The sequence below is a fragment of the Scleropages formosus genome, chromosome 13 (genome assembly GCF_900964775.1).
Source record: "Scleropages formosus chromosome 13, fSclFor1.1, whole genome shotgun sequence".
In the NCBI taxonomy this organism is placed as follows: Eukaryota; Metazoa; Chordata; class Actinopteri; order Osteoglossiformes; family Osteoglossidae; genus Scleropages; species Scleropages formosus.
In genome coordinates, this window is record NC_041818.1 from 23,741,110 (window position 1) to 23,769,099 (window position 27,990).

General features: G+C 52.2%; 1 protein-coding gene across 3 annotated transcripts in view; it reads right to left on the minus strand.

Moving 5' to 3' along the window:
• Positions 1 to 2,614: 2,614 nt before the first annotated feature.
• diaph2 (diaphanous-related formin 2) overlaps positions 2,615 to 27,990 on the minus strand; it is a 313,996-nt gene continuing 288,620 nt past the window's right edge. For 2 of the 3 annotated variants that reach the window (XM_029257260.1, XM_029257258.1), the window contains one exon: positions 2,615 to 6,003. In XM_029257260.1, coding sequence (XP_029113093.1) covers positions 5,930 to 6,003 — 74 coding nt within the window. In that variant the 3' untranslated portion in view covers positions 2,615 to 5,929. Of the gene's footprint in view, positions 6,004 to 25,827; positions 27,550 to 27,990 lie in introns of those variants that run through there. The other variant, XM_029257259.1, reaches the window with a different exon arrangement.

Consider the following 27,990-nt stretch of genomic DNA (forward strand, 5'->3'; position numbering starts at 1 on the left):
GCATTGTGGGTCATACAGGGAGAAATGCCTGCTAGACACAGATATGTGTGTTTGTATCCATTGATCCATCGTTAAGAACTCATCCAGCACAGGGCTGTGGTGGTCTGGAATCTATACCGGAAAAAGGATGAGGCAGAGGACACCGTGAACAGGACACCAATCTCTCTCTCTCTCTCTCACACACACACACACACAACTGGAAATTTAGTTCCCAGTTTACCGAAAAAAAAAACATATTTTGAGAGTGTGGGAGGAAACCAGAGCACAAGGAGGAAACTTACATGAAGACAGGGTGAACGTGCAAACTCGGCACAGGCCGATCAGCGTTCGAACCTACATCCCAGGAGCTGTGAGACTTGCCCTAAATTACCGTGGTGAAAATATCGAGTAGAAAGCCAAACCAAAGGCACCTTTACAAATGCTACTGGTCTTCTGATGGGTACTACTGTATAATAATGCACATCCTGGAATTTGAACGTGTGACCTTCCTGGCCTCAGGCCTAGGATCTGAAGCACTGCGTGGACAGAACGAACAGTCCTTCCCTGCTGGACGTCCATCGCCACTCTCCTCTCAACCCAACAACCACCCGGAGCGTAGAGAGCCCTGATGGTGGCCGAGTGGGGGGGGGCGGGGGTGACTCAGCACTCTGACACACAACACCGCTGAGGAATGTGAAAGGGGTATGGGGGGAGGGGTGCGGCACAGGTTCGACACAGAGCTCTTCCGGCCCATCAAAGGGGCTCTGGTGACATGCTGCCCCTAAGGAGGAGTGGGGGGTGGGATGGACACCGGCTGACCCTTTGTGGGTCAGTTTCCATGGGAACGAAGCGCCTGGAGCCACAGACACAGCGTCACCCAGCTATCCAATCCCACGACACCGGCACAGATTGGCTCGCTGCCCGAGAAACACGGGAAGGAGGAGGAGTCCGCCCGCGAGTCGACACGCCCCCTAAAGGCGAAACGTAACAACACGCAACGTGGTTAACGTGTACTCCTCTTCAGAACGGATCTGACAGCGCACATGGGACCAAGCGCGGCGCGTGTGTGGTTTCTCACGCAGCAGAACGAGATGAGGAGGGAAGGGAAGGGAAGCCGAGCGCGCGCGCGGGCGTGTGGGCCGGCCTCGTCCCCCGGGGGCCGTCAGGGGTACTTACAGCAGCTGTGCGCAACAAGAAAACCCAGGGCTCCTGGGTGCTGCTCCGCTCATCCCTCACCAGCAGCGCTCGTCGCTCACCACAGCCGAAGCGGGGGAAGGAAGGAGCGGAGCGCATCGGCGTCACAGTACCGCCCTTCCGCCACAAAGTCGTGTCGCTCACACCCAGCGTGACCCTGCTGTCTCCCGGCCTTGTCGTCACCTCCGTGTCCTCGAGCTGCATCAGGGTCGTTCGCGGTCGCTGTGGTCAAAGCTCTGTCGACTCGACTGCAAGCTCAACGCAGTGGTGCGTGCACGCGCACACGTGCACACACACACACACACACAGGTGACCCTGAAAGCAGAAATGTACCTTCTGGCTCTTTCCGGTGACAGACTGCAGACCCCCATCGTGGAGAGATGTACATGGATGGAGGGGGAACCACCAGCGTGTGTGTGCTGACGAGATTGCATATCAGGGGGGTTGCATAGTGAAAGGCTGGAGAGAGAACAGCCCCCCCAGAGTGAGAAATGCTGCAGACATACTTCAGAACAAGGTGTGTGTGTGTGTGTGTGTATATAGCATGAAGTGACCTGGGGGGGGGGCCCAGTCGGCCCGGCAGGGGGAAGGACACGGGCCCGACCCGGTGGGCTCTGCCCTCCGCCACGTGACTTCGCCGTGCGGCGCAGGAGGCGCAGCGAAGGCCCTCGCTCCGTTGCCCTCGACGCTCCTCAGCCCGTGCTGCGAGGGGTTCGAGTGCGGCTGTAATTACGCTGCCTGCTGCTTCCATCGATTAAACGGAGAGGCGGCCATAGTCTGACTGCAGGCCCTTCGCGGCACTTCACACCACTTGCGGGGTCCACTGTCAAATTAACACAATAGCGAGTGGGCGGACCGTACTTTCGCTTTGACGCCGACCCGAGGAGATCGGCGCCGGCAGATGGGCTCTGCTCCAGCCCACCGAGGCCCGAAAGAGGCTGCGGAGCTGAAAGCAGACGGCGGTGGTGCTGATGCATGGCACCAACGTGAGGCTGACCTCCGGTCCCCAGGAAGGATCGCAGAGTCTTTCAGGATCAATAAAGTATCTATCTATCCATCCATCCATCCATCCCAGTGTCTGTTCATATCCATTCATCAGTCTATCTGCTAATCCATCCGTCACCTATCACCCATGAGCTACGACACCAGCTGCCCTCCACCCAAGAACCCAACTGCAGAGCCGCTCGCACCTCAACACGCAGTCGCAGAGACGGAGCAAAGCGTTCTGGACTACAGCTGGGATCAGAAGAGAGTGATCACCAAAGTGCGTATTTCCATTAAAAATTACTGAGGCTGATGTTGCTCATTCCGCAGGGAAAGCGCATCAAATGAGAAAAGGGATAAAAAAAATAATCAACTAAATGAAAATAACCTGTAAAATTCCCAACATTTTCCAAACCACCTAAAAGAAACAGAGCAATAAAGACCAATAAAGCAGAGGTTTATATAACAAAGTGGTTATTATTTAGTTTGATAATCCATTACAGAGTCTACTAGGAAACAGTGAGCATAACCCGGTTTTCTTTCGGAGTTATGTCAAAAAAAGATTTTACAAATTGAAATTTCGAGACAATATGATATGCTCTCGTATCGTAACAAGATGGCGGACAGCGGAGTTGTGACAGCTGAAAAGTGCCGGTGCGACCGAACCAACTGTTCGCTCTCAGTGTTTTTCTTCTCTTCGCCCATTTCCTGTGAAGGCGGAACCAAAAGAGAAAGGCAACCGCGGAACGCAGGAGAGCACGGCGACAGCCCGACCGAAAGGCAGGCCGCGTGCGTCCCCGGTCGTCCCCGGTCGTCCCCGGTCGCCACGGCGGCGAAGGGGCGGAAACCTCAAACGAAGCGTCCGCGCTACGCGAGCGTAGCGGATAAAGTGCACCATGGGAAATGCGGCTGCACCTCCAAAGTGAAACGAGGGCCCAGAAATGGCACTTTGCTGCAGTTTCCTACAGATTAATTGTTCGCTTGTTTTAAACAATTTAGGTATGAGGATGTTCCTGTGATTTACCTATTTGTCCCCCATTAGATGTAAGCATTCGGGACAGAAAATTAAGAAGAGAATCAGAAACACAGAGCGACACCCCTGGCCTGTCCGCGGTGGACGTGTTGGATGTCGTTACAAAAGGACGTGTCAGTTTCGAACGCTGCAGCTCTTCTCAGAAAACACACGGCACACATCTGCATCACAACAAAACACTTAGCGATAAAAACAATAAAAATAGTGTCCGTTTTCAATGTATAACACAAAGCAGAGATCCTGGAAAAAACAGTAATCTTCAACTTGGAAATGAATATTAAAATTACTAAATACTTTGGAATTTCCCACATATTAACTTTTTGTTGTAAGCAAAGCTTAAATCAGGTACAGCGATGACGATAATAATAATAATAATAATAATAATAATAATCCCCTCATTTTTTATTTCAGTCAAATCCTTTGCAAATCAAGCTATCGGACATCAACTTTGCATATAATGGAACACACGCCCTGCTAAGCACGTGTCTTCATCTTCAGTTATAGTTTCACTTGTATTGACCTTCTTGGCTATGAGTTTTCACTCAGCTTTTAGACCCCCCACGGACATGTGCTGTAAGGCCCATTGTGGCAACTTTGTTTGCATTGTAGCAGCTGAAGTTTCAACGACTGACTGAGATGCACGCTTCCGCTTTCGTCGAGGCCTCGACCGCACCAGGGCGAACGCGCCTCACGATGACAAACGGAGCCTTCAGAAGGAAGCGAGACGTTCTTAAAATGTGCTTTTCGTCACGCTCTCGCCATCCTGCCCCGCTGATGCGGATGGGTCTCGACACAGAGAGGACGGGCGCGGGGACTCGAACCCGGTGGTGTCGGCGGTGGGCACGGGGACAAAAGCAGCCGCAGCAGCGCTGCGATGCGTCTGCTCTCCCTCCCGCGTAGGACCGTCTCGCGATACTGCTCCTAATGGTCTCAGCCCCATTTTCGAGGAGAGAGAGAGAGATATCAAATCCGCTGCAGAAATTTCAAGACATATGGAAAACTCGCTCCTCTAAAATTGCTTATTGTATTTCGCTGTGGGCTGCTGAGCTCAATGGTGGTGGTGCACGTCGGCACAGTTAATTTATCTTCCTCTCGAAAGGATCAGCTTCGCAAAGCAACAAAAGGCAGTCTTGAGACAAATAAACATAAAGTCAAATCCCATTAATAAAACTTGTCTAAGTTAAGCGCGAGCGGACCCCCAGCGCCAGGGCGAGCTGCTAACGGTAACGGCGAAATGTTTTCCGAACCTTCCCCATAAAACATCTGCCAGGAGGAGCCTCCTCCGTTCCGAGGCGCAGAGGTTCCGCGGCGAGTGCCGCTCGGGCAGAGGCCCGCGCGACTTGGCGCTAGCACCGAAAACGCGTGACGCGAGCGCACGCGCGTTGCGGAGAAGAGTGTGTTTTGGAGATGTCCATCTGTGCTGCCGCGCACCGGCTCTACACATCGCCGCTTGCCGAGGACAGAAAAAGACGCACCCGGGTAACGCGGGGCTTTGGAATCGGCCTGGAATCATTCCCTCGTTTCCGTTTCTTCTTCTCATGTCCATGTTCACCGCAGAGGTTTCCAGCAGGCTGCGGCTGCTCAATGGACGGGGTGACTTTCAAGAAGCGGCGCCGTCTGCCGTGAGAAGCCCTGGTGCCGGCGGTCCGAGTGACCAAAGCGGGAGAATTTAAAGGCAATTGGTCGGTGTTTTCGTTGCGTGGAGGAAAAAAAAAAACGATGACAGACATGACTCTGCAATATCCTTCCGCGTCTCGTCAATTTCCTTACAACGCAATGGACGCTGCGCTCCGGGCTGAACGACTCCAAGAGCCGGATGTCATCTTCCACACTCTGTGAAGAAGTCTGAAGAAGCTTGGCACGGAAGTGAATCCATCTCAGGTTGTCAGCTCACATTCATTCTCTTTTTTTTCTTATTTCATAGGAGCAAAAACCGTGCCAAACTGTTTGGGCAGCCAATACCCCCTAAGGTAGCAGATATACCTTAAAGCAACCAACGCACTGAGAGTCTTGTTTTACACAGCATATGAAGGTCACTAGTATGATCATTAACAGGTTGCATTTCAGTGCAGATACATACATGTATGATATGTACACTGGATACCGCAGGACTCCATGGAAACTCAGCTGAGGAAACAAACATGTCGATGTATGAAACTGCAGGACCTTCTGAAAGGATGAGCCTGGTGGCAGTAAAATCAATGGGAGGTGACGGTTTTGCTAAAGCGTTGAGTCTAACACAACGGTACGACTGCTAAGAATAAAACCCACTTGGTCTCCAGGTGGGAGGTCTCTCCCCTTTGCGAAAGCTGCTCACGTTTTACTGTGAAAACAAAGCGCTTCAACTTGAAAACTCAAAACCGCACGAAGACCTGCTAACCACCAGGAACCGAGCTGGAATGAGACCAAACGAAGAGACCGGGCAAAAAGTAAGCAAATAAAAAAGCAGAAAGAGACTAGAAACAAAGTCCTAATGAAAAACGTCCATTGTAGGTAAAGCCACGGAGAAGCAAATAAATACGTAAGGCTTAAGACGTATGACCAGCGGATGGTCTCCCAGACGTGCCTCCCGTTTGGTGTTCAGCGCAGGCTTCCGGGCCCCTGCGTGTTTTTGTCAGCCCCTCGCGACATCCGTCGAACCGGCGGGCCCTTCCTCCAGGTGTCACCTTCCACGCTGTCTTTGGCACTTGTCGAGCTGTTCTCTTGGAGGTAAGCGGGGCTGCCAGGGACGGGCTGCGATCACCGGCCCGAAGCGTTTCCGTTGTGACGGGAGCGAGACCTTTCCAAGCCTATGCGGCGGTTGTCTGTTCCAGCTGTAAGAGAAAAGACGATTTAAATAAAATAAAAAAAAAATTTTTTTAAAAAAAAATCAACGAAGGTGAGGTTCTGGGAGGAAGTTGGACAGAAAAAAAGCAGGACAGACAATTTCAGATTCATCCAGTGTAGCAGACAAGAGGAAATGTAACAAAACAAGGCATGGACTGAAGTGGGCAAAAAACAACAACGAAAACAACAACAAAAACTGATTAAGGACAAGCGCGCTAGGAGAATGAGTAAGACAGCCTGGAGTGGACCTCCTAGCGTCTGGTGTCATAGTAACCCCACCGAGCTCTCACTCCCAGGCCGCTCTCGAGAGCTCCTTCACCTCGTGCTCATCAGAGAGGGGCCTTCGGCAGGAACGCGATTGTAATGCGGCCGCGCGGCCGTGCGGAGAGAATGCCGGAACGGAGCATTTTCGGAAGGATTGCACGGAATCGCCACAGCGGTGGAGACGGCCTGTTGTATTCTCATTAACTTAAACCCTAATCCTCGCTGTACAAGGATAAGCTGCAGTAACGTAGTACTGAAGTGCACAAACTTGAAGACTTCCAGTCCGGTTCTTGGGAGGATACCGTTTTTGTACCGTGAAGGAAATCTGAATTTCGCCAACAAAATCATTTTATCGTCATAGATTCATTTAGTTAATACCTTTCTCCAAGGCAACTCATCACTTTAGATTTGTATACTAAGTACGTAGCGATTTACTCATTCATACAGCAGGGGGATTTTTACTGCATCAACTCAAGGTAAGTATCTTTCCCAAGGGTACCACAGCAGGGGCGGTAAGCCGAACACGGGATTTTCAGGTGCGAGGAAACGGCTCTGAACACTATACCACCTGCTGCTCCCAGGTATTCCTGAGAAATAATATGAAGAAAGTCACGGTGTTAACGATTGCTTAGGACTTCCATTCGGACTTAAAGGTGCACCAAGATGGAGACGCTCCCGCGCTCCCGTCAAACAAACAAGGACACCCCGGTCCTGTAAACCTCCCAGATTTCTCACCATCACTGCCATCACGCATGTGCTGTGTCATTTCTTCACCGAGCACCAACGGGTGCGTGTATGCACACTGAACTGCGGCGTGAAGTTTCTGGTCCCGCCCACTCGTGTCAGGCTCCACCGTGGCTGTGAGTAGCAGGTAGGCGCTGGCTGACGGGTGCAAACAGCTGGAAGGTAAAAGCCTTTTAGAGAAGCGCACAAGAGCAGCACAGGCAAAGAGGGAAGGAGACAATGTGCTGTTGTGTTGGGGTAGCAGAGTCACATGTGCGCCGCTCGCGCCGAACCGTTTTCAGCAGCTGCAACCCACCAACATCAAAAACCATTTGAGGGTTTTCATCATGCCCCAAGGGTCGGTAATCCTTCTTGGGGAAAAAAAAAAAATCTAGCATGCAAACGAGCAACTCTGGTGTATGGGAAAAAAAAAAAACGGGAGAAAACAAAGGAAGAGACTTCAAAAATGTTGCAAAAATATGCACATTATTTTTCTGTCATTAATTTGCAATTCCCCAAAAGGTGACCTCATTTTTTACTGTGCACTTCTCTCTTACCCTTATACCCCACAAGACTTGAAAACACTGAAAAATCCTTCTGGAGAAAAGCCTTCTGGAAAAAAAAAAACATTTCCGTGGCTAAGGTCACAAGTACTGTATCTATTAAAACATGTGGGAGGGTAAGGCAGAAAAAATAAGTGAGAAAATCTGAGAAAAAAAATCATGAGCAGAGAGTTAGGATGTGAGCGAGGAGAAGAAATTGAGCGAGAGGCACGCACGCAGACACCGACAGAGGACGGACAGGCTGCCGCTGGTCTGAAAGAGCAGTTCTGCCGACCATCGCGGCCCGGCCACTTTGCTCAGACTCCGAAACGGAAACCGGAGAAGGCGACATCTCCGCGTTCAAGGAGACACGATGTGGACTTCGAGCGCCCAGTCAGCGGCGTGAGCCTCTCGCATTGAACGCAAGCAGTCAAACAAACCGTGACACCGGTCCTCCCTCCTAAAGGCCACCGGTCCTACGACCCTGGCCCCCCGTCTCTTTGGTCAACGCAACCACCAGCTCCGCCTCCGCGTCGATCCCGGAGAGCACCCGAACAAACAGCCGCAGCTGCCATCAGGGGAGCAGCACTCACGCTTTCCTCTACAGGAATTACGAAAAAATAAAAACAGAAAAATAAAAAAATAATAAAATAAGAGCTGTACAGACAAGTCGGAGAGTTTTCTGGCACTGATCACCAATCTGTCTGCTGTCTTTGGTTTGACGGCTGTTTTACCTGCTTCTCCCCAAGGCGACATCTTTTTGAGTTTTGAAACACACGAGCGCAGAAGAGGCGTTAAAAAACAGAGAGAAACATTTTGAAGAAGACAGAATTGCACTGTAGGTTACAGTAGAGAGACAGCGGCGCTCTGGAACTTAATGAGATGCTAACGATGGGCCCCGAGCAGCGAGTCCAGAGGACGGGTCCGAGAGCGACGCCCGTCTCTTTAGTACCGCGATGATGCCAGTCCTCGGAGAGGGGGCAACGAACCGGGGGTATGATGACAGGAAAGCCGTACGTAGGTGTCACGTGACCGGCTCCTTCGCCGTCAATCACGCGCCCTGACGCCCTGCGATGGAGAGATATGGCGGGGCAACTCTTGCCGGCACTCAGATGGAGATTAAACGGCATAATAGGTTTCATGCTACTGTCATCTTTTCCATAATTGCAGGCAATTACATCATATGTAGTAAACCGTTCCCCTTTGCCCATGTTTTTACAATATTAAAGTGGGCCATAAATCAGATTAGTAACCTCGGTCCCGTTTCCGTCGGCGATCAAATGGACTCATCTACACGGGGGCGCGTGATGAAAAGGAGAGGAATCGCACGCCTTGCTGCAGTCTGCTTTAAACGCCTGTCAATTAAATCAAGCCACCAGTCATATTACATGATGCATAATATATGTAGGAGTGAGCAAAGTAACTTCCAGAGAGCGATTTCTCCTCCTCTGATCAGACCAGGAGGAGCCAGGGACTCGGTAAAACGATACACTTTTCTGACCCTGATGGCTCAGAACAGAAAGGAGCGTGAGGTGCAGCTCAAGAGTGCAGCTCATCCCTGCATTTCAAATGTGCGGAAAGACGCACGCGAAACGTACGCGCACGCAACTGCTTGCAGACAGACACGTACGTGCATGCACCTGAACGCACGCGTGGGGAGGAACGCGGTGCTTCTGCTCCTGCGGAGGAAAGAAAGGCAGTAAGAATGATGAAACCTGTCCGCTTGACGTGTCGACACAGCGAGTTCACGGCAGACATGCAGGCCTGCAGCAGCCAGCGTAGGCAAACTCATCCCTGTGTGTGTGTGTGTGAGAGAAAGATGCTACTGGCTGTAACACAACTGAGCACAGCTCCCTCAAAGAAGAAAACGAGAAAAATGGAGCAGGGTCTGGGAGTGTGTGTGTGTGTGTGGGGGGTTCACATAAACAGGCTGTAACTTGAGTTCCTTAAACCAGAGGGAGGGGAGAAACACACACACACACACACACACACACACACACAACAGATGAGTATGTGCCGCAGGCTTGGTGTGGCATTCCGGAACGTGACAGGATGGCACGGTGCGGGTTTCCTCTGCCGAGCGTTCAGCCAGCGAGCGGGACAGTGCGCGTCAGGGTGTCCCCGGGGGCCGTGTCTCACTCCGGGCTTCTCACCTAAGTCCACACGGTCACAGTCACCTCTGTGGACACGTTTTGCTACAGGGAGGCAGCGTGAGCGAAACATCTGTGGACAACTCAGCACACGGAACAGCACAGTGGAGCTGGAAATCACCACACGTGTCTATAAATAGATGTGTGTTTTCACAAGAGGGGAAGCAGGGGATGATGGGAGAAGCCAGTGGGACCTGGAAGCTCCTTACCAGGGACAGCACAGGGACCGCACCGCAGTCAGACCGCTGCAGGAACAGACACGGTGGGGAAGAGGGACGGAGTGTGGTGCCCGAGGACCAACCCTGGCCGGCTCCGTGACACCCGATGATGCTGCTGCTTGTTATTATTCAACAGGCAGTTACCGATAACCAATTAATTAATTATCATCATCATCAAAACTATTTGTTGACCCTCTCCTCCAAGGAAGCTTACCACGATACTCTTTTACACTAAGCTACAGAACACTGATTTTCACTGATGTACACATTATGCAGCAGGGTCATTTTACCCTATTAGCAAAATCATCAGTATGTAAAGGAAGCACCAGGATTGAGGCTAATACAGTAGGAGGTGGGGCTCAAACCTGGGTCCTTTGACTGCAAGGCAACAGCCAACCATTATGCCACCTGCTGCCTCACACGCAAACCCTCACTGGGTCCACCTGTCCAGCTACAGGCATTCATAAGCGCGTGCAAAAGGGCAGCCCGCCGGCCGAACGCATCGCCGGCCGTGAGCGTAATTATCGGCGACGTGGTGCGGCGGAATGAGCCACCTAAATGGGGCTGATGGGGCCCACGCTGTCCTCGTGGCAAGGAGAGCAGCGCGGCCCCAAGGAGACTGATTGACAGCTGGATAAGTGGACACAGAGATAGTTAGACAAATGGATGCTAAGATATAGTTTGACAGACAGATGGATGTGTAAATGGATGGTTTGGCAGCATGATAAGGTAAATAGACTGATGGATCACCAAACAAATAGGGAAGGAAAATGCACAGTGTGGACACAGAAACCCACCGTGACAGGGAGCCAGATACGGAGACAAATATAAATGGATTTCGGCGACAAAGGCGGATCGATACCATACTTCATACTTTAGCTTTTTTTAAAGACACAGAGCGCATTTTCGCCGTGCGACGCAATGATTCCTGCAAAGGGCCAACGCCATTACTAGGGAATCGGGGGGGAGGCGGCGGCGGTGTAATGGCGTGACTGCGCTGCTCTTTTTCACTGTGTTCGATGGGACTCGTCCCATTTGGACATCACTCCATGGGCTCCTGAAGGAGTGTGGAACAGGACATGCCTGCACAGACCGACAGCGACTGGACGTCACACCAAGCTGGGCTAGGAACCGGTCAGCAAAAGGACATCGGTCCCAAGCCCAGAAGGGATCCTAAATGCATCAACAATTCGCAGACTACGTGGGCAGCGTGGAAAACAAAGCCAAATAAAAAATCTAAATCCATCCAATATCAATAACTACTTGTCCATTGGAGGATCCAGGTGGTGTGGGGCCTATCCTAGGAGCAGAGGACGTGAGGCATGGCACACCCTGGAGAGAACACCGGTCCATCACAGTAGAATCACACATACTCATTCACTTTGACTCTCGCACACAGTAAGGGAAATTTAGAGTCACTAGTTCATCGGACACCCATGTCTCTGGACTGTGTGGGAGGGAACCAGAGCACCTGAAGGAAACCAATGCGAAAACAGGGAGAACATGCAAACTCCATGCAGAATGAGATGTATTTCGCCCCATGTTTAAACCCGGAACCCAGGCGCTGTGAGACACCAGCGTTACCCGCTGTGCTGCCAGCTAATCAAATGCCCGAGGAATAAGAGAACAGAGCGCAGCGATCATGCAAACAGGATGCAAAGGGAATCGGAGCCATATGAACACAACTGCTGGGAGCAGATTGTGGCGCGTCCACAGGGTGAAAGTTTCCCAACAACAAATGTAAGCAGTGCTGTTTGCTCTCGCCGGCCACGCGAGCCACGCGAACCCCCCTAACCTCCCCAGCTGCTCAGCGACTCGCGACTCAATAAAACATGCGGCTCTTACTTATTTATCCTGCTCCGCTGTCTCTGGGCGCTACAGCACACGCAGGGCAGTCGGGGATCATGGAATTGCTCCTGCGGTGGCCCGAGGACATGTTCGAGGACACGTTTCGGCTCCGGTGGGGGGGGCGGAGTTCAAAACGGGCCCGGGTTCGAGGGATCCGTCCGGTGACCAAAGAGCCGAAGGTTCCCCAGAAGACTGAGGGGAACAGAACCGCAACAGGTGCTTTGGAGCCTGTGAAGAAGCTCTGGACGGAAACATCTAAGCAGCAGATGTTGGAGGGAAACGAAAGTGAGCCCTCTGGCGGGGGGGTTGGGGGTGTCCTCGGCGCTCACCGACTACCGCACAAAGTTCCAATTATGCGCCGCACGCTGTGAAGCACTAACAAGCAGGAGATGAGAAGGAGGCGGCGCGGCACCGGGGCTAGAGGAGCTTGAACCCGAGTGGCGTTCTTTAAAGCCATCGTTCCAACGAGCGCGTTCGCAGGCGGGGCCCCATCCTCATGAGTAATTCAGCAAGATGTGGAATATTAATGCTCCCGCGGGGCCCCGAGACCCGCCACCTCACCGGAACGCCCGTCCGCGACGAACTGCTCGGCCGTACGTCCCCGGGAGAGACGCCAGCCGAGGCGGAAACGCTACGGGGTGGGGTCGAGGCCCGATGCCCGCGATCATGGGGGGTGGGGGGGGGGGGGGGGCTTCCGGAGGGATCCCCGTGACAACGAATTTGGGTGCAATGAAATATTCATAGGTGTTCACTTATTCATCGGGAGGCAGATGTGCGGGGGGCCCTGGGGAGACGGTCCAGGACACAGCGCTCGCCACTTTAGCCGCAAGGTTCTCAATAAAACAAGCAAACAACATGATTCCAGCGCCTATAAATAAGTTATCGCTGCTGGATAAAGTGCCCAACATGGGGCAGCACAGGAGCGCTTCATCACGCATTTATGGGCCTTCTTGGGAAAGGCTTCAGCGAACAGGAGGTGTGAGGCGCTGCTCTTCCTTCTCTTAGCCAGCTAGCGCGGATGCAGTTCGGTGCGCGGGACGGCCACCGCCACCCGGGCCCTGAAATATTGAAGAGCCGTGCGGAGGAACCTGTTTGTTTGTGTTCGCTGCGTCGCCGCGTCCCGCGTCGTGTCAGGGCGGCACCTGGAACGCCTCCGCGCCGCAAACGGAGCCGCTTCGCGTGTGTCCGACGCGCCGGGGAAGCGTTGAGCCTCACGGGTGCGAGGTAGAGAGGAAAAAACACGTTTAAACCATGGTATGAACAGGGGGCGGACAGGCCGGTGTACGAGCAAAAGAGAGAGGAAACACCAGCGAGCAGAGCGCGTGCACACACATACTCGCTCACTGAAACAGGCATGGCCACACTCGGCGAACCGTGTGAGGGTAGGACCTGCGGTCAGAAGAGAGGAGACTCCTTCCATCCAAGCAGAGCCTCATACCCATGACCAGAGGAGGGATGTCAGCTCTCGTCGGTGTCACAGCCAGTTACTGGCAACAGGGGGGCGAGGCGGGTGTCCGGTGGTACCTGCGCCATCCCTCGACAGCAGACCATCACGTCGCGGGAAGGACCGCGGTATCGGATCTGACAGCGGTGCCCTTCGCTCGGCCAATCCCCCCCCTCCGGGCCCCTGCCCCGCTCCCGGGTTCCTGCTGCCTGGCAACGCAGGCTGACACCTATCAGTAGGCATTCCTGCAGTGAGGAGTCCCACGAGGACATGGGGGCACCTGGTATTCCACCTGCCGGGGCACCCTCCCCAGGTCGTCTCATTCGCATTTCAGCCCCTCCCCTTTAAGGAGAAAGGCAGAGGAAACTAGAGGGAGTTTCCTGTGCTTTTCCTCAAGTCAATATTGAAGATGTCAAACCCGTCAGTCTCACAGCCCTGCGTGGCACGTAAATGGGTCAACGAATCTCAGGCTGCTGGTGCGGTGCGGGGCCAGGAAAAAGGCAGCAATTGGAACCCCTGGGTAAGAGGCGCCCACAGCCCACCCTCCTCCTCAAGGACCCTGCGCACACACAATTGCTCCAGGGTACATGAGCAGTGCCATGAGATCTGGTAACCACAGCGCTCCCTGCTGGTTCCCGGAGGTGTGGGGAAAACAGCTCGACCGGCAGAAAGAAGATGGGGGACAAGCGAGGAGATGAGCTGCAGGTGCAGAACGGTGCTGGTCGCTGACCTGGGGTGAAGACAGGGGGTGAGGTGGGGAGGGGTGCCGATGAATAAGTGACACAGCTCTGCCAGCGGGCTGCGCCAATGTCGGCGCTCAGACAGGAGCTTTCTCCTCTGACAGGCCTGAGGGAAGCAGGAACATCTGGCGGACCGGCTGTCTTCCTGCTGTACACGACACCCCCGGCAGACCTCCCGCAGTGCACGCAAAACATATACACACACACACACGTGCACGGGGGCGCGCGCACACACTCAGCCAGGTTTATTCGTGACCCACGGTCCAGCAGGCAGAGAGCTCCCCCCTACACACACGAACACCCCACCCAGAGAGCATCGGTCGAGAACTTCAGAGCGGAGTGACACTCTGCTTCTCCAGCGTCTCCTCGGCTTGCGAAGTGAACAGAAAACACTCGCGGTGCTCAAGTGAGCGAACCCACATTGATCTGTTCCCCCCAGAGACAAAAAAATAATAAATCTGATGTCGAAGCACAACCCTGTTCAATGTGGGCCAGTCGCTCTTCAGCGAAATTAAAATGTCTATTTTATCATCCGTCAGTGGGATGTCGCAGCGTTGGCAGGAGGAGCTCCGCACCCCCACCTGGCGTCGGCCCGTTCCGCGACGCAGACCGCAGTGGGGCCCCGCCCTCGTAGGGGTTTCTGGGGCGATTGTCACCCATTGATGTCGCATCACATGATAACAGGAGCCACGGGGGCCCCGGGGGATCGTGGGAAAATCAGAGCCCTGCTAGGTAGGGGGTTGGGCTGCCAGCCACAGCGGAAGCAAAACGAGCAACAGCAGAGCGACATAAAAGCAACGGAGCATTAACGCTCCCAGAACCAAGGAGAACTGCCTGTTGCGTCCATGCAGAGCGATAACAACGAGGTGGCTCCCTGTGCACTCTCATTCTCAATCTCACTCGAGATCTCGACCTCATGCTCAATTATTGTCTCGCTCAAGATCTCCATCTCACTCAAGAGCTCGCAGAAGATCTCGATCTCGTGCTCAGTCGAGGTCTCACTCAATCTCAGGTTCATTTCAGCAGCATATGTATCATACACAGAGGTCCCTCAAAGTGCTTTACAGACAGAGTAAGAAATAAAAGCTAGGTAAAGATGACATAGAATTAAGTTAAAAACAAGTTAGGAAGTATCATCGTGGAAATTTCTTAAAAGAAAAGTACATTTTAAAAAGATTAAATTTAAAAGCCCCTAGATCTCACTCGGTCTCAGTCTAGATTGCGCTCGATCTCGACCTCACACCCAGTCTCACGTACCATTCGCTGAAGAAGCTGTTGATTTCCCCAAAGAAATAATGTGGAAGAGAAAAGGCACAGAAGATCAAGATCTTGATCTCACTCTGTCTCACTTAAGATCTCTCTCAAGATCTCGATCTCACTCTCGGTCTCACTCTCAGTGCTTGTGCCCCATTCGCTACTGAACCTATTGATTTTCCCACAGAAACACTGTTGAAAAGAAAAGGAACAGAGAAATAATAGTGAGAGAGCAGGAACAGTCTGAAGGGCAGAAACATGAAAAAGCTTTTCCTCTTAACGGCGGTAACAGTCCGTTGATTATAATAAATAAACAGATGAAGAAATAAAGAAGTTCTTGGTTTTGCTACGATAGATGCCTCGGATTTGCCCTAATCTCTCCGGATACTGAACCCAGTGAGCAGCGGTGGAGACCCTTAGCAGTCAGGGTGTCTGAGTGTCAGCGCCCCCCACCAACCCCCATTACCACCCAACCAGCCTGTTTTGTTCAGGAGCTGCGACAGAACATCAGGGGACCCCCACAAGGGCCCGAGAGCGAGGACCAGAGTTGCCGGCGCGCCATTAACGATAAAAAATTGTGCGGCGGATTAAATAAGTGATGAAATAAAGGGAATAAATGAATGAAGAGAAACGCGGCCATCGCAAACGGCCAGTGCTCAATTGGTCGGGATTCCTAGCGACAGAAAATCAACATTTAATGAAGAGCTGCGCTCCAGCACAAATTAGTCATTACTCCAGGGAGCTGCAAGTCTATCAAGGATGGCAAGTTTGGCCATGTCGTTGGCTGTGGGCGGGGCCAACACAGCGTAATCCCCGCCCCTGCAGCCACCGCTCACCCCATTGGCTGACGTTCATCTTCCGTTGTCCAGATTAAGCATTAAAGGCTTCTTAGGGATATTCAGCTTTGAAACTCTAATTTGTAATGGATTAACGCAGTTAGAACTTTTTAAGATTTTTAGATTTATTTCTTTTTTTGTTAAATTTTAACTTCCCCGTCTCGAAAGCAGCGTGTAAAAGAGGGTTGACGGCAAACTCAGCATTGCTACATCAACGGTTCGCCATCCAACCGAGAAGTGAACTGAAGACATTTGGTTCCAAGGTCACGGTTTGCGCAGGCGCACGGGGTCTCGGAGGGCTCCGTCGGGACCAAGGGACGGAGAGCTGTTGAGCTAAACGCGCAGTGACGCCCGGTACCCTCTCGCGGGCGCTCTGATCAGATGCGCGGGGACAGGGGACCATATGGGAGCGCCCAGATTAGCCGCTATGCTGCCGGGGGGGGGTGACCAGGACGCCGCGGATCCACAGTTCCGTCGAGAGCTCCCTTGAAACTCGGAGAAAGACGACAGAGGCAGGGGAGGTTTGATGTGTCCTGAGTGGCCAGTTTTGCTCAACACCCCTCCCCCATACACAGTTATAGCTGCAAAATTCAAAGCACACCTCCTGTGCCGCGACGGCATGGCAATGCGCACCCTCTTCTTGAAAAGACATTGTTGTTTTGTGCTCTTTCACTAGACGCAACCAACCCCGTGACACCATTTCCAGATGGCGTCGGAAAAACACTGCGATATATAAATAAATAAAGGCTCGGCGAAAGTGGGAAAACGTCGATTATCTGACTGTCTTTTGCAGGCTTTGGTTAAAGGCAGATTAAGGCTAATCCGCAGAGGTGAAGGGCCTGCCGAATTGAGCCCAATCACACAGAGCAAGGATAGAAATAGACATAATCTGAGGAAAGCCACATTTTCCAGGAGAAAAGAATATGTCTACTTGGCTGCCAAGATGCACTATAAACCCTTTATATTGTGCCCAATGTATGGTGCCATGTATTGAAAGCAGAACCAATTTGCTTAACTTCACAGTGCGGGATAATAAAGTGTCTGTGCCGGAGTGTGTCGAGGACACAACTTGTTATCCTCTTTGTCAACTCGCAGCCTTTCGCTCACCCGCTTTCCGCTTCCTCCATTAAGATGCTCATCTGCATGAAGTAAATGAGAGATTACATCAGAGGCGCTCCAATCTCTGGGAGATCTGGAACCCAACCTGTCAGTTGGCATGCAGGGTCCCAGCTCGAGGCCCCTCCGTGTCCTGGGACATCCGCAATGTGCTCCGTGTGTGTGCGCGCGCGCGCATGCTGCTGCTGCTTCCGCCTCTTCCCAGAAGAGGAAGCTCACGCCATCGCACGAACGCAGAGAAAACTTGCTGCAATGGCTGGATTGCAGACCGTAACGACAGGATAGGGAGTCATGGCAACAAAGGTGTGTGTCGACAGGTGCGCAGATTAGCTCACAGGGATGCAGAAAGAGCGCCTTAATTAACGTGCACTTTAAACAGGGAAAAACACTCTGCTCTCCTTATTAGGAGCACATCGCCCACTGTATCGCGGTACAAAGCCAGTCCCTCATTTCCTTAACCTGGATCTGCTCTCTGACGGGCACGCGTGCCCAGCGTGTGTGCCAGGCGTGTTCGTTGGGACGCTGCACTCCAGACTCAATCAGTTCCCACGGCAGTGTGGGGAATCTTCTGGAAGTGTCTGGATCTTCAAACGGACGTGTCTCGAGCGCACGGGGCTCGGAACTGACACACACTTCATCTCCCTACGGAGGATTCCGCCATCACCTGGGTGGGAGGAAGGAGCTTCTACTTTACTCCTAATCATCTACTACTACTGTCAAGCAGGTACTCTGCTCTACTGCGTTCTTCTTCAAATATTATCATCATCACTAAGTCTGAAGTGACTCATTACATTGGTTTGCACACTAAGCTACTAACAATGATTTACCCGTGGGGTGGCGGGTTTGAGTCCTTCCGGGTCCAATTCAACTCAACCAATTCAACAACCCACGAGGCTGTCATGGTGAGGGAGGGTACCGAATTGCTTCATCGCTGCTGCTTTGGCACACATCTATGGGTCGTGAACACAGCGAGAACGTGCAAAATTCTGCACACGCCGAGTTGATTTCGAACCCATGCCCAGATGGTGAGGTGAGCCGCTGTGCCACAACCCATATAGAGCAGGGAAGTTTCACTGCGGGAATTCGGGGTTAATACACAGAGTACAGGTACTGCGCAAGCAGTGGAGAATTGAACCCAGGACCTTTGACAGGAACGTGATGGCGGTAACCACACCGATGAACACTTGCATCTTTGAAACTCTTACACGTGTTTTCGTTGAGCGCCCATGATTTTACCACGAAGGCCACAAACAGACAGAGAGACACATGGACCCCTGTTCATGGACAGAAGGGCCCCTGGCGGGGTCGCATTTGGGACGCAGCACTTCAGACAAGAGCCCAGTAAGGACCCTCCGGGGCTTGGTGTCCGTGTCCAACTGACAGGCCAGCGAAGCTGCAGTTTTACTCCATCCTCCCAAACCCACCCCCAAGGCTCCACATATTAATAACCCATCCTGTGACGGTGCTGCTTTCTCCCATCATAGGGAGTGTGTAGACAGCTTGCTGTGAGCGATAACACACTCGTATTCAAAGGGCAACCAAAGAGCAACAAAGAGAGGAGGTGAAGAGGAAAGTGCTGCCCCCATGTTCCCAGGGGGTCGTGAAACTGCCACTGCACTGATGCCCCAGCCCTTTCCGTGGGTACTATCAGCTCTGTGGTGGTGACCAGTCAGGATCTATCCACCAGGTGTTGCCAGTTCAAGTCCCTCCTGGAGTCGTGGAGCTGTACACTCCTGAGGAAGCCTCTTCAGAGAAGGGAAAAAAAAAAAAAAAACTTCATAAATGACTCTAAATAGTAGAAGAAATTTTAACATAGAAAAATAAAATAACATCCTATTAAGATATCTTGTACTGTGCATTGCAGCTCCTGTGCTGAGGGTTCGAACCCAGCTCAGTCTGTGTGGAGTCTGCATGTTCTCCTTGTGTTCTCGCGGGTTTCCTCCAGGTGCTCTAACAGTCAAAAGATGTGTGTTTCAGGTGCATTGGTGATTGAATTGTGTGTGTGTGTGTGTGTGTGTGTGTGGACAAGCAATTACTGATGATGGATGGACGGGCTAGGACGTTTGGGGTGCATATGAAATAATAATGGAAATGAAAGTCCTGTGGTGTCTCAGTGTCTGAAATATGGACATGTCTCAGCACACAGCTGTCGTGGCCGCTGAGAGCGAGAGGCTCAGCGGTGCCACTTGGAGACGGCCGCTGGGCTCCGGCTTAAGACAGACATACCCGACGGTGGACCCTAAACAGGTGTCTCTCTGCGCCGCGTCTCACACGCGCGCGGCAGGGGACCGCGGTCCGAAATGTCTTACACATGTCCAGCTGACAGGGCCACACGTAGGGGCGCTCCTCACATGTGCTGTGAATAATGGAACCTGGAGCAGATGGACAACACCAACGAAAGGAGGTGTGGCAAACACGGGACACGACCGAGATGTTGGCACCGCTGTCTCTAAAGTCCGCCGGGCGGAAGAGGGAGCCTGCTGGACGTACAATATCTGGGACATTCGGGCGGTGGGCTGGGGGTCCGCTCTCGAGCCCTGAAATTAATAGAGGACGGTTCCTGTCCAATAAAACGGTTATACACCAGGTTTTAGATAATAGATGTCGCCATTCGGCGGCCGATAATGAAACCGGTGAGCCAGAACAGAGAGTCTCATTTCCTCTGGTGGGCCGTATGCTCCGAGGCGCGCATTACTCTCGCGTCCCAGGCCTGATAACCCGGGCATTTGCATGTGAATCAGGGATGCCTCATAACCTCGCCAAAACGGCTCACCGTGCAAATGACGTGACCCAAAAAAGAAAGTGCGAGTCCAGAAAAAGAGGCACCGGCGCCAGGCTTGTTCGCCGAGCGCGCTAGGTAGCGAACGGAGCGGCCGAGATGCAAACCTCGCCCGCCAGGACGCCGGCTTCCCGCTTCGAGAGAGTTCAGGTCCCAGGAGGCAGCCCTGGTTGCGCAGAGAATCTCAAACCCTCAGACAGACACTTCATCCTTGGGCTGAGGGCTGTTAGCGGGCACGAGTGAGTGTGCACTGAACAGCGGAAAAACATGGTGAAGGAGACAGAAGTGCGTGTTGTAGACATGGAGTGTGTGAAGACTGACCCGTGTGCCCTCTGTATCCTCGAGGCACCTGGTCACACAAACACGGACCTTTCGCTTCAGAGGGGAGACATCCAGACTAATACACCCTGACTCATATACAAGGAGTCGTTACAAGGAGTATCCACACACGCCTTGGAACACTTACGCAACAGCTCGCTAAGAGCTCGGGAATTAACCTGTCACTGATTTTGCCTCCAGACACCTGACACAATGTGTTACAACAGCATTACAAATCTCATACATGTCCATACTTCAGCCCTGCACGGTAAGTGTATGTTCTGCAGCAGGTCACCTTAAACGCGGTAAACCCTGTGATTAGCAGCCGTCCTCTTCCTGGCCGAAGAACGACTTTGTGAGCGACTCAGAGCTTCACTAGCATTTCACACGCATGTCCCACTCTTCCTGTGCTCTCGTCCTGACAGAACTATATTTCATGCCACGGTGAATACGGCAACTTCCTGCTCAGCATCTCCCTGTCGCTCCGCTAACTTTAAGGACGTGGTAAAAAAGTGGTAACTCTAGCTGACAGAGGAGCGTCTGTTATTCTCCCCCCCTCTCCATTCTGCAGCCGTCAGGGTGCTGCGACGGAGCCCCGGACGCAGGACACGGGAGTGTGCCAGCGGCGTATCGAGAGGGGACGCAGAGACAGCTTCGAAGGGCCCATGTCACAGCGCAGGACGGCGGGACGGCGCACTGAATTATGGAGCCGGCCATGAATTATGGATGGACAGAGCACAGTTGTAGGACATTTACCCGGGACGCCGGCGTCCCTCGCAGGGCTGCGTCAGGCGTCCGGATGCACGCCACGAGGGGGTGGAGCCAACCGGACTCAGTGAGCCGCGTACACATCACCCGCTCCCACACCGCTGGGCACAAACACGGGGACAGGCATGACGAATTGCTGCAGAAGATGCTGCGAGGGCAGCAGGGGACCGGACCATCGTTAAGGAGGAAACCGTACAGAGCCGGAACGATTTGGGCCGGGCCTCCGTTCACCAGGCCACACCGGAAGTGTCCCACGGCAGGAGGAACAAAAGGACAAAAACATACCCCAACACCACTGGGCCCTCCCACAGTAACATCGACGCCCGCTGGGGGTGTCCCAACTGTAATGGGTGATGTAATGGTGTCCAAACCTGGTCTTCCGTTCCATGTCTCTCTCTCTCTCTCTCTCTCTCACACACACACACACACACACACACAAAAGGGGAGCCAAGACCAGTCTGGTGACAAAGGCTCAGCGGTCCAGAACTAAAGAGGGGCTGTGGCCTCATCTTACTGGGTGAATAACGAACCCGAGTGGCAGCCCTATAAGGACCCCGGGGGCTGCTGGGCGTGGCTACGTTGTGCAATGGATGGGATCAGATGTTACAGAGCATTACAGGACTGACAACTTTAATGAAGTCATGTGCTGGACTTTTTTGAGTCCGCCCACCTTAGGCCAATGCCCCCCCATCTCTATTCCGCCCATACTGGACGAGCCGACCGTCTGCCGCTTTGTTTGGTGTGGCGCGGTCTGCCCCTCCCCAACTCTCCTGCCTCGCCGACCCCACCTCTTTGCAGCCGAGAAACAGGTGACTCACATCTCTGACCCCCCCGCCTCATATTTCACACTAATTTGTCAAATGAAGCAATCAGCACAAACATGCAAACAAATAAAACCATAATAAAGTTCATAATTAAAGGCGAAGAAAAACATCATTAGAATGCAAGGCGCCTCTCCGCTCAGCTCCTTCTTGGCTGCTGGTGTAGAAACTGGAGGACTTACAGGAGTAACTTTTAATGTGCTCTCGACAAACTCCTTCAAGCGACAACGTGCGGGGGGGGTGCAGATTACCGGTCTCCGGCGCTCCTCCACAGTCGGCTGATGGTTGGGGTTCAACTCCTGGGCCTGAGTGTCAGACCCGTTACGGCACAGACCCTCAGGGCAGGTTGCCCACATGGGTCACAAATGACAGTGAAAAATGAACACAGCGTTCGGCTCAATTGTGCCGGTATCGCCCAACTTGGGTGCGAAAGCTCACGGTCAAGAACCCCACTTCCCGCTACCTGCTGTTCCATTTGCCCCACTGTGTTTCCACCCTCTCTCGCCCTTGTGTTAGTTGTGCTTCGGCAACACAGGACCTCAGCGTGGGTGGGATCACTGAGGCCCTGGAGCCAGTAGGCTGGGCTCCGAGTGTCCGGCGGGCCCCCATTCAGACATTCTCAACATTCACGGCCTTGCCTATAGAGGGGTCACTTTTGTTCACAGACAAAGGGGGCCGGAGCAAAGCTACTTCCACGCAGCGAGCCCGTTCAAAATCAGATTATTTCCACCGAAATCACCCTTTCTCCACCTGCCAGTTAAGTATGTCCCGCCTTTGTCTCTGCCTGAATAAGCTCTTCAGGCGTGAGGAACGCCGGGCGGTTATTGCCGCGTTTACTGCTACATGTATTCCTAAGCAAAGAAAGAAACAAGCCCCCTCCCGGCACGCAGCCCCGGCTCCACTCCACGTTTCTTTGAAGAAATCTGGGCCACGGGCCCCCGAGGAAGGTGCCGCGCTTTAATTCATTCCCACCTTTTCTCTCGGCCTGCCATCTCCAAGGTCTTCTTTATGCCCAGAAGTGATTTGTTCAGGCCTGACCATCAAAGCAATTACTGCCACGGACCGCTTCCCTATTATGAAGGAAGATGACTGACAACAGGAAGGCGGTCTGGGGTCGAGGCCACTTGCATTCGCTTTATTAGACTTGAAAAGGCGCTTTTCAGCTGTGCGGGGCACAAATTAACAAACAAACACGTCATAAATATGTGTGTGTGTGTGAGCGTATGACGTACAACACACATACGTGCATTTATGTGCAAATATTGATATATTTCTCGATTTACAGATTGTCCATTTGTTTTCCCATTTGAATGTAAGCAATTTCTAGGTAACCGTCCTCCAGCTTTGGAGCACAGGGGAAGGTGGGAGGTCAGGGACATGCAGAAAAGCACAAGTGTAACTGAGGTGGTGGACTATAGAGTGCACTAAAAAGGGTTCCCCACGCATCGCTTATGATTGTGACGACACGTAACTTGCTGACGGCATAGACGCACTGATACTGAGCGCTTGCCATGGAGCTGGTAGGCAGGAAAACACACTGCCAGTGCGCTGGTGTGTGTCTATGTGTTTTGAGGGTCAACTGACGGGAAAGAAAGAGAACGTCCTCTGGCAACAGCCGAGGCCCTTCCTGAGCGCCACGTTGTAACCGCTTCCTTCATCTCACACTGACTGATTTCTCTCCTCTATTATTTAGAAACTATAAGCAGGAATCATCAGTTCTCTTACCAGAGGATCCAGTTAAAAAAAAAAAAAAAAAACAAAAAACAGTGGCGCCTCCATCTGCCTTATCGACAGCCATAAAAGTTTTAGAGCATGCTAAAGGAAATCCATTCAGCTGCCACCACTGTAAACACATTAATGAAAACGTCGAGTGATAAAGGCACCGTACCTTGCAAATCCTCCTTATTGTATTGAGCCTCAAGTTACTTAACATACTTTACACCAATCAAGTGTGTATGTGTGTGTGTGTGACGCAGGACTCCGAATGGGGTCAAACCTGCACATCCTGGTTTTTCAGAAGGTGCCCCTATCCTCCGGCTCCTGACCCCTCCTCACACGCTGACCCATGAGCCGGAAAAATTGCTTCTTGGAAAGGCGGACAAGGGTTCGGGAGCTCCCCAGAAACCCCATTCTCTCACACACTCCTGCACACATACCGCAGCGGCATATGGACACGGCCATTGGCAGCTGCCTACTGCCAGGTGCCGCAGGGTACATCTGAAATGAAAGTGCACATTGGGGAGAAAAGGCACTCCTGAGCTGGGCAAACGCACTCAGTCAGCACACACCCGGTCCTTGCCACCCACTCTGACCCCAGGTGCCGGGGGTCTCCGAGAATGCTCCCCGAGTCTCCGAAGTCATTCCGATTCACACTCTTTGCTCAGCACGCAAGAAGCTGGCAGCGTTAAGACCACGTCAGGGTCTGTTCTGCCCCATCCTGGCATCACCGTCTGCTATTCTACGCTGCGTCACACAGAAAAGCCTGCTCTCTTATATAAACAAAACACACAAAGACCTTTGGTAGCTGAAAAAAAGGGACAGACAGCTTAACCCCCGCCCTCATTCCTCCATCCATCAGAGGTGCAAAGTCATCCCAGGAAGCCCAGGGATACGGGCATCCTCGGACCCCAGCGCCGAGCCTAATGCACATCCTGTCACGCCAAAATAAGTGTTTAAGCCCGCCGTCGCCTCACAGGCCCCTCAGGGGGCACCGAACACCCTCTTTTTAATGCCTCTCTGAGGTCAGGGCCAATCAAAGTCCCTCTGAATGAGCCGCTGGCTGCATCCAAGGGACATTAGGGCCTGCTAAGGCCACAGGAAAGATTAATGTCCACCGGGGTTACAGCATATTGCTTTTAGCATGTGGCTAAGCGGTGCGAGGGCGGTGGGTGGCTTGTGTAGCATGCAGGACCCCAGGGCTTTCACACAGAGATGTCACGCTCTTTGTCCACGTCCCGTAATCCCCTCGGCCAAGAGGGACACGTCGCATGGGAAGCGCGAGGTGATAAAACGGATCCCCGTGGGCAATTATGAGCTGCCATCTTAGGGCCTTTCTGGCGGACACAGCCAGAGCTGCGTGTAAACAGCACTCCCAGTTACACAAGTCACCAACTAGTTGCATCATATGGAAACATAAGCCAAAGCAAGGGAACACCGAGTACTCAGAAATAAACATCGAGAAAAAGAAAAAACAAGAGTTCAGCTCTCAAAGTGTCAGTCGGGCAAAACGGAACAAAAAGGATGGCAAAGTGCTGAGAAGGCCAGGGCGAAGGAACAAAAAAGAGAAAGAACGCAACTGAAGGTAGGAGACTGACAGAGTAGTGGATGGAATTGCTGCTTCTAGAAGGAACCAAGCAGAAGAACAGGGTGCAAAAACCTAAATATGGAAATACAGTTTTTTTAATCATCATCATCATCAGTTGTTTATTTAACTGATGCGCTTCTCCAGGGCGACATATAACGTTGGATTTTTATACTGAGCTACGTACAATGATTCACCCATTTATAAAGCAAAGCAATTTTTACTACATCAATTCAAGGTAAGTAGCTTGTTCAAAGCTATCAGAGATGGAGTAGTCATTTGAACACAGTATAAAACATACATACTCTGCTGCAAAATCTTGAGTTAAGCAATAAATTGATACTAATAAAGTCACGGGATTAACGATTGCTTAAGACTTCCATTTGGACTTGAAGATGCACCACGATGGAAACACACCAGTCTTCCTGTTTAACGAGGACACCTCAATTCTGAAAGCCTCCCAGATTTCTCACCATGACAGCAGCCAAGCATATGTACTATAGGAAGCAGGTGGGATTGAACCAAGGTCCTCCGACTGGAACGCGTCAGTTCTAACCACTACATTTCACAGCAGCTGGTAGTTTTAAAAGCAAAAAAATTACCCAGCTGTATAAATACGTCAGGAATTGTAGGAAGCTTAACACTGTAAGTCGCTTCAAAGGAAAGTATAAATGAATAAATATAAAATGTAACGGTATGACGCAATCATAAATTACTCTGCAAAACAAAACCAAAATTTAGGAATACACACCGGTCTCAACGGGTGCATTTATGCGCTCCGGTGGCTCCATGGAGTCACGAGAGTTTGCTGCGACTTTGGCTTTAGCATGACGCACTCTGGTTAATGACAGCGTGTGCCGCAAAGCCCTGCAAAACAGCAACGCTCCCTACCCCACCTCCAAGGAGGTCTCACTGCTAAAATCCTCTCAGAGACAGGCTATAAGTCAAAAGGATGGGAGAAAAAAGAGACGAGCAACTAAACCTGTGGGATTACTGCTAAGTAACTAAATGGCCCATATCAGTTTTCCATTACCAGAAAGGAATACCTATTTGGAATGCTGAAACGTTGAAATGAAAAGGTAAAGCGCCCCTTCAAATGTGGGCCGTCCATTCAAGTGTAAATGTTTCACTCTTAAGCTTTTTCCTTTTTTCCTTTTTTTGCAAATGGAAATTTGCCGTCACATCCCTGAACTCCATCAATAAATAACCTCGGAGCTCGTCGCGAGTAAACAGATAAATAAATAAATGCGAGACAACTTGCAAATGGGCACCCGTCAGCATTTGAGATGGAGGGATGTCAGGCACGATCACGCATGACTGGAGAGGGAGTGCCTGAGCGAGGGCAGCACGCTCGGCCTGACGGCATCCGCACCATTCCCACAAGGTGGCGGCGGTGGGGGCGAGGGCTTTCGACCAATCAGCTGGCTCCAAACCACCCGGTTAATCCAACCCGCACCCCACCTCTGAACTGTGGAGCAGAAGTGTCCCCTCGGGCGGTGGTATTTGTGCCTCCTCCAGCGTCCGTGACTTGTGCCTCTATAAAACCACTCGACCCGCCTCCGGGTCCCGAACTGTCACCGCGTTCCCAATCCATGCCGGCAACCCGGGTGCCAGAAAGAGCGCTCGACAGGCCGACCTTCACTCTGAGGAAGCGCAGCCACTTGTCTGGCCTTTCCTTTCTCCTGGTGCCAGCCACGAGGAAGCCTCCACACACGTCAACAAGAAGGAGCTAGTCAAATTTGCGTCAACAAACCCCCGCAGTAAAACGAGCAGTAAGTGATGTATGTGAACTATAAAGCGGAAGCTCCGATTTGTTGCAATTCCTTCCTTTCATTGCCCTTAGTTCATTCCCAGCAACAGCCAGCCTGTAAATGCATTTCTACCAATATGAACTCTGAGTCAGACTCAGGCGCAGAATTGGACATTTTTACGTATCAACAATCGACAGCACTGTGCGTTCGCATGCGGGATCAAAGTATGAGTGTTTTCTGTGCAGAAGTAAATCCATCGGAGTCCAGCTGCTAGGATGTCAAAATGTGCCTTAAATGTGTGCACAAAAAAACTGCCTGTTTTCAAATGATCCAAAAGTGAGCGAAGTAATTGACCTTCAGTGTGAAAAACCATAGTATGGGCTTCAGCAGGAAGAGATCATCACCTTACAGCGAACAGTAACAAGTCGCTCTATAGCGTCAAACACAACGCAGTCATGTGAAAGGCTCGGCGCTCTGCCCGGCCCACACCCTGATTGCCCCACATAAATTACCAAGGAGACTGCATTGGTGCGGCTGCTGTCTGCTCCTTCAGCAGTCCCAGTTGTGTAGATCCCAGACTGTGTACCGACTGGTGGGGGGCAGCGTGGAGCAAAGAGATGGCCACCAATCATGCCGCCATTAGGGGCAAATCGAACAGGGCTGAAATGTGAAACGGAAAGTGTCAGAATGAGCCTTGGACAACGCTGCCTGACAGACATACAGAGAAAGAGTTCCCGGAGTGGCAGTCAAAGTCAACGTGCTGCAGTGACATATCTAGTCCTACTCCGAATTGTGAAGTAAACAAGGACTGTTAGAAGTTCTCGTGGTTCGAAGAGTTAATCGGAGAGAAGTGCAGACTGGCAGCTTGGAACACACTGACCAGGTTCAGTACAGTGCTGCGCTGATACGGCAGACTGGTTACAAGTCCATTTGGAGGTAGCTAGCACGTCTGTCTTGGACCGCCCTCATCCTTAGACCGCCCCGGTGCCCAAGACCGAGACTTAACACAATGGCTTCGCTGACATCACCCGTCCGAGGACTGTCGCGCCGGGCCTGTCTGACACACGCCGCCAGTCTCATTCGGCACTCCACTGCCCTGTC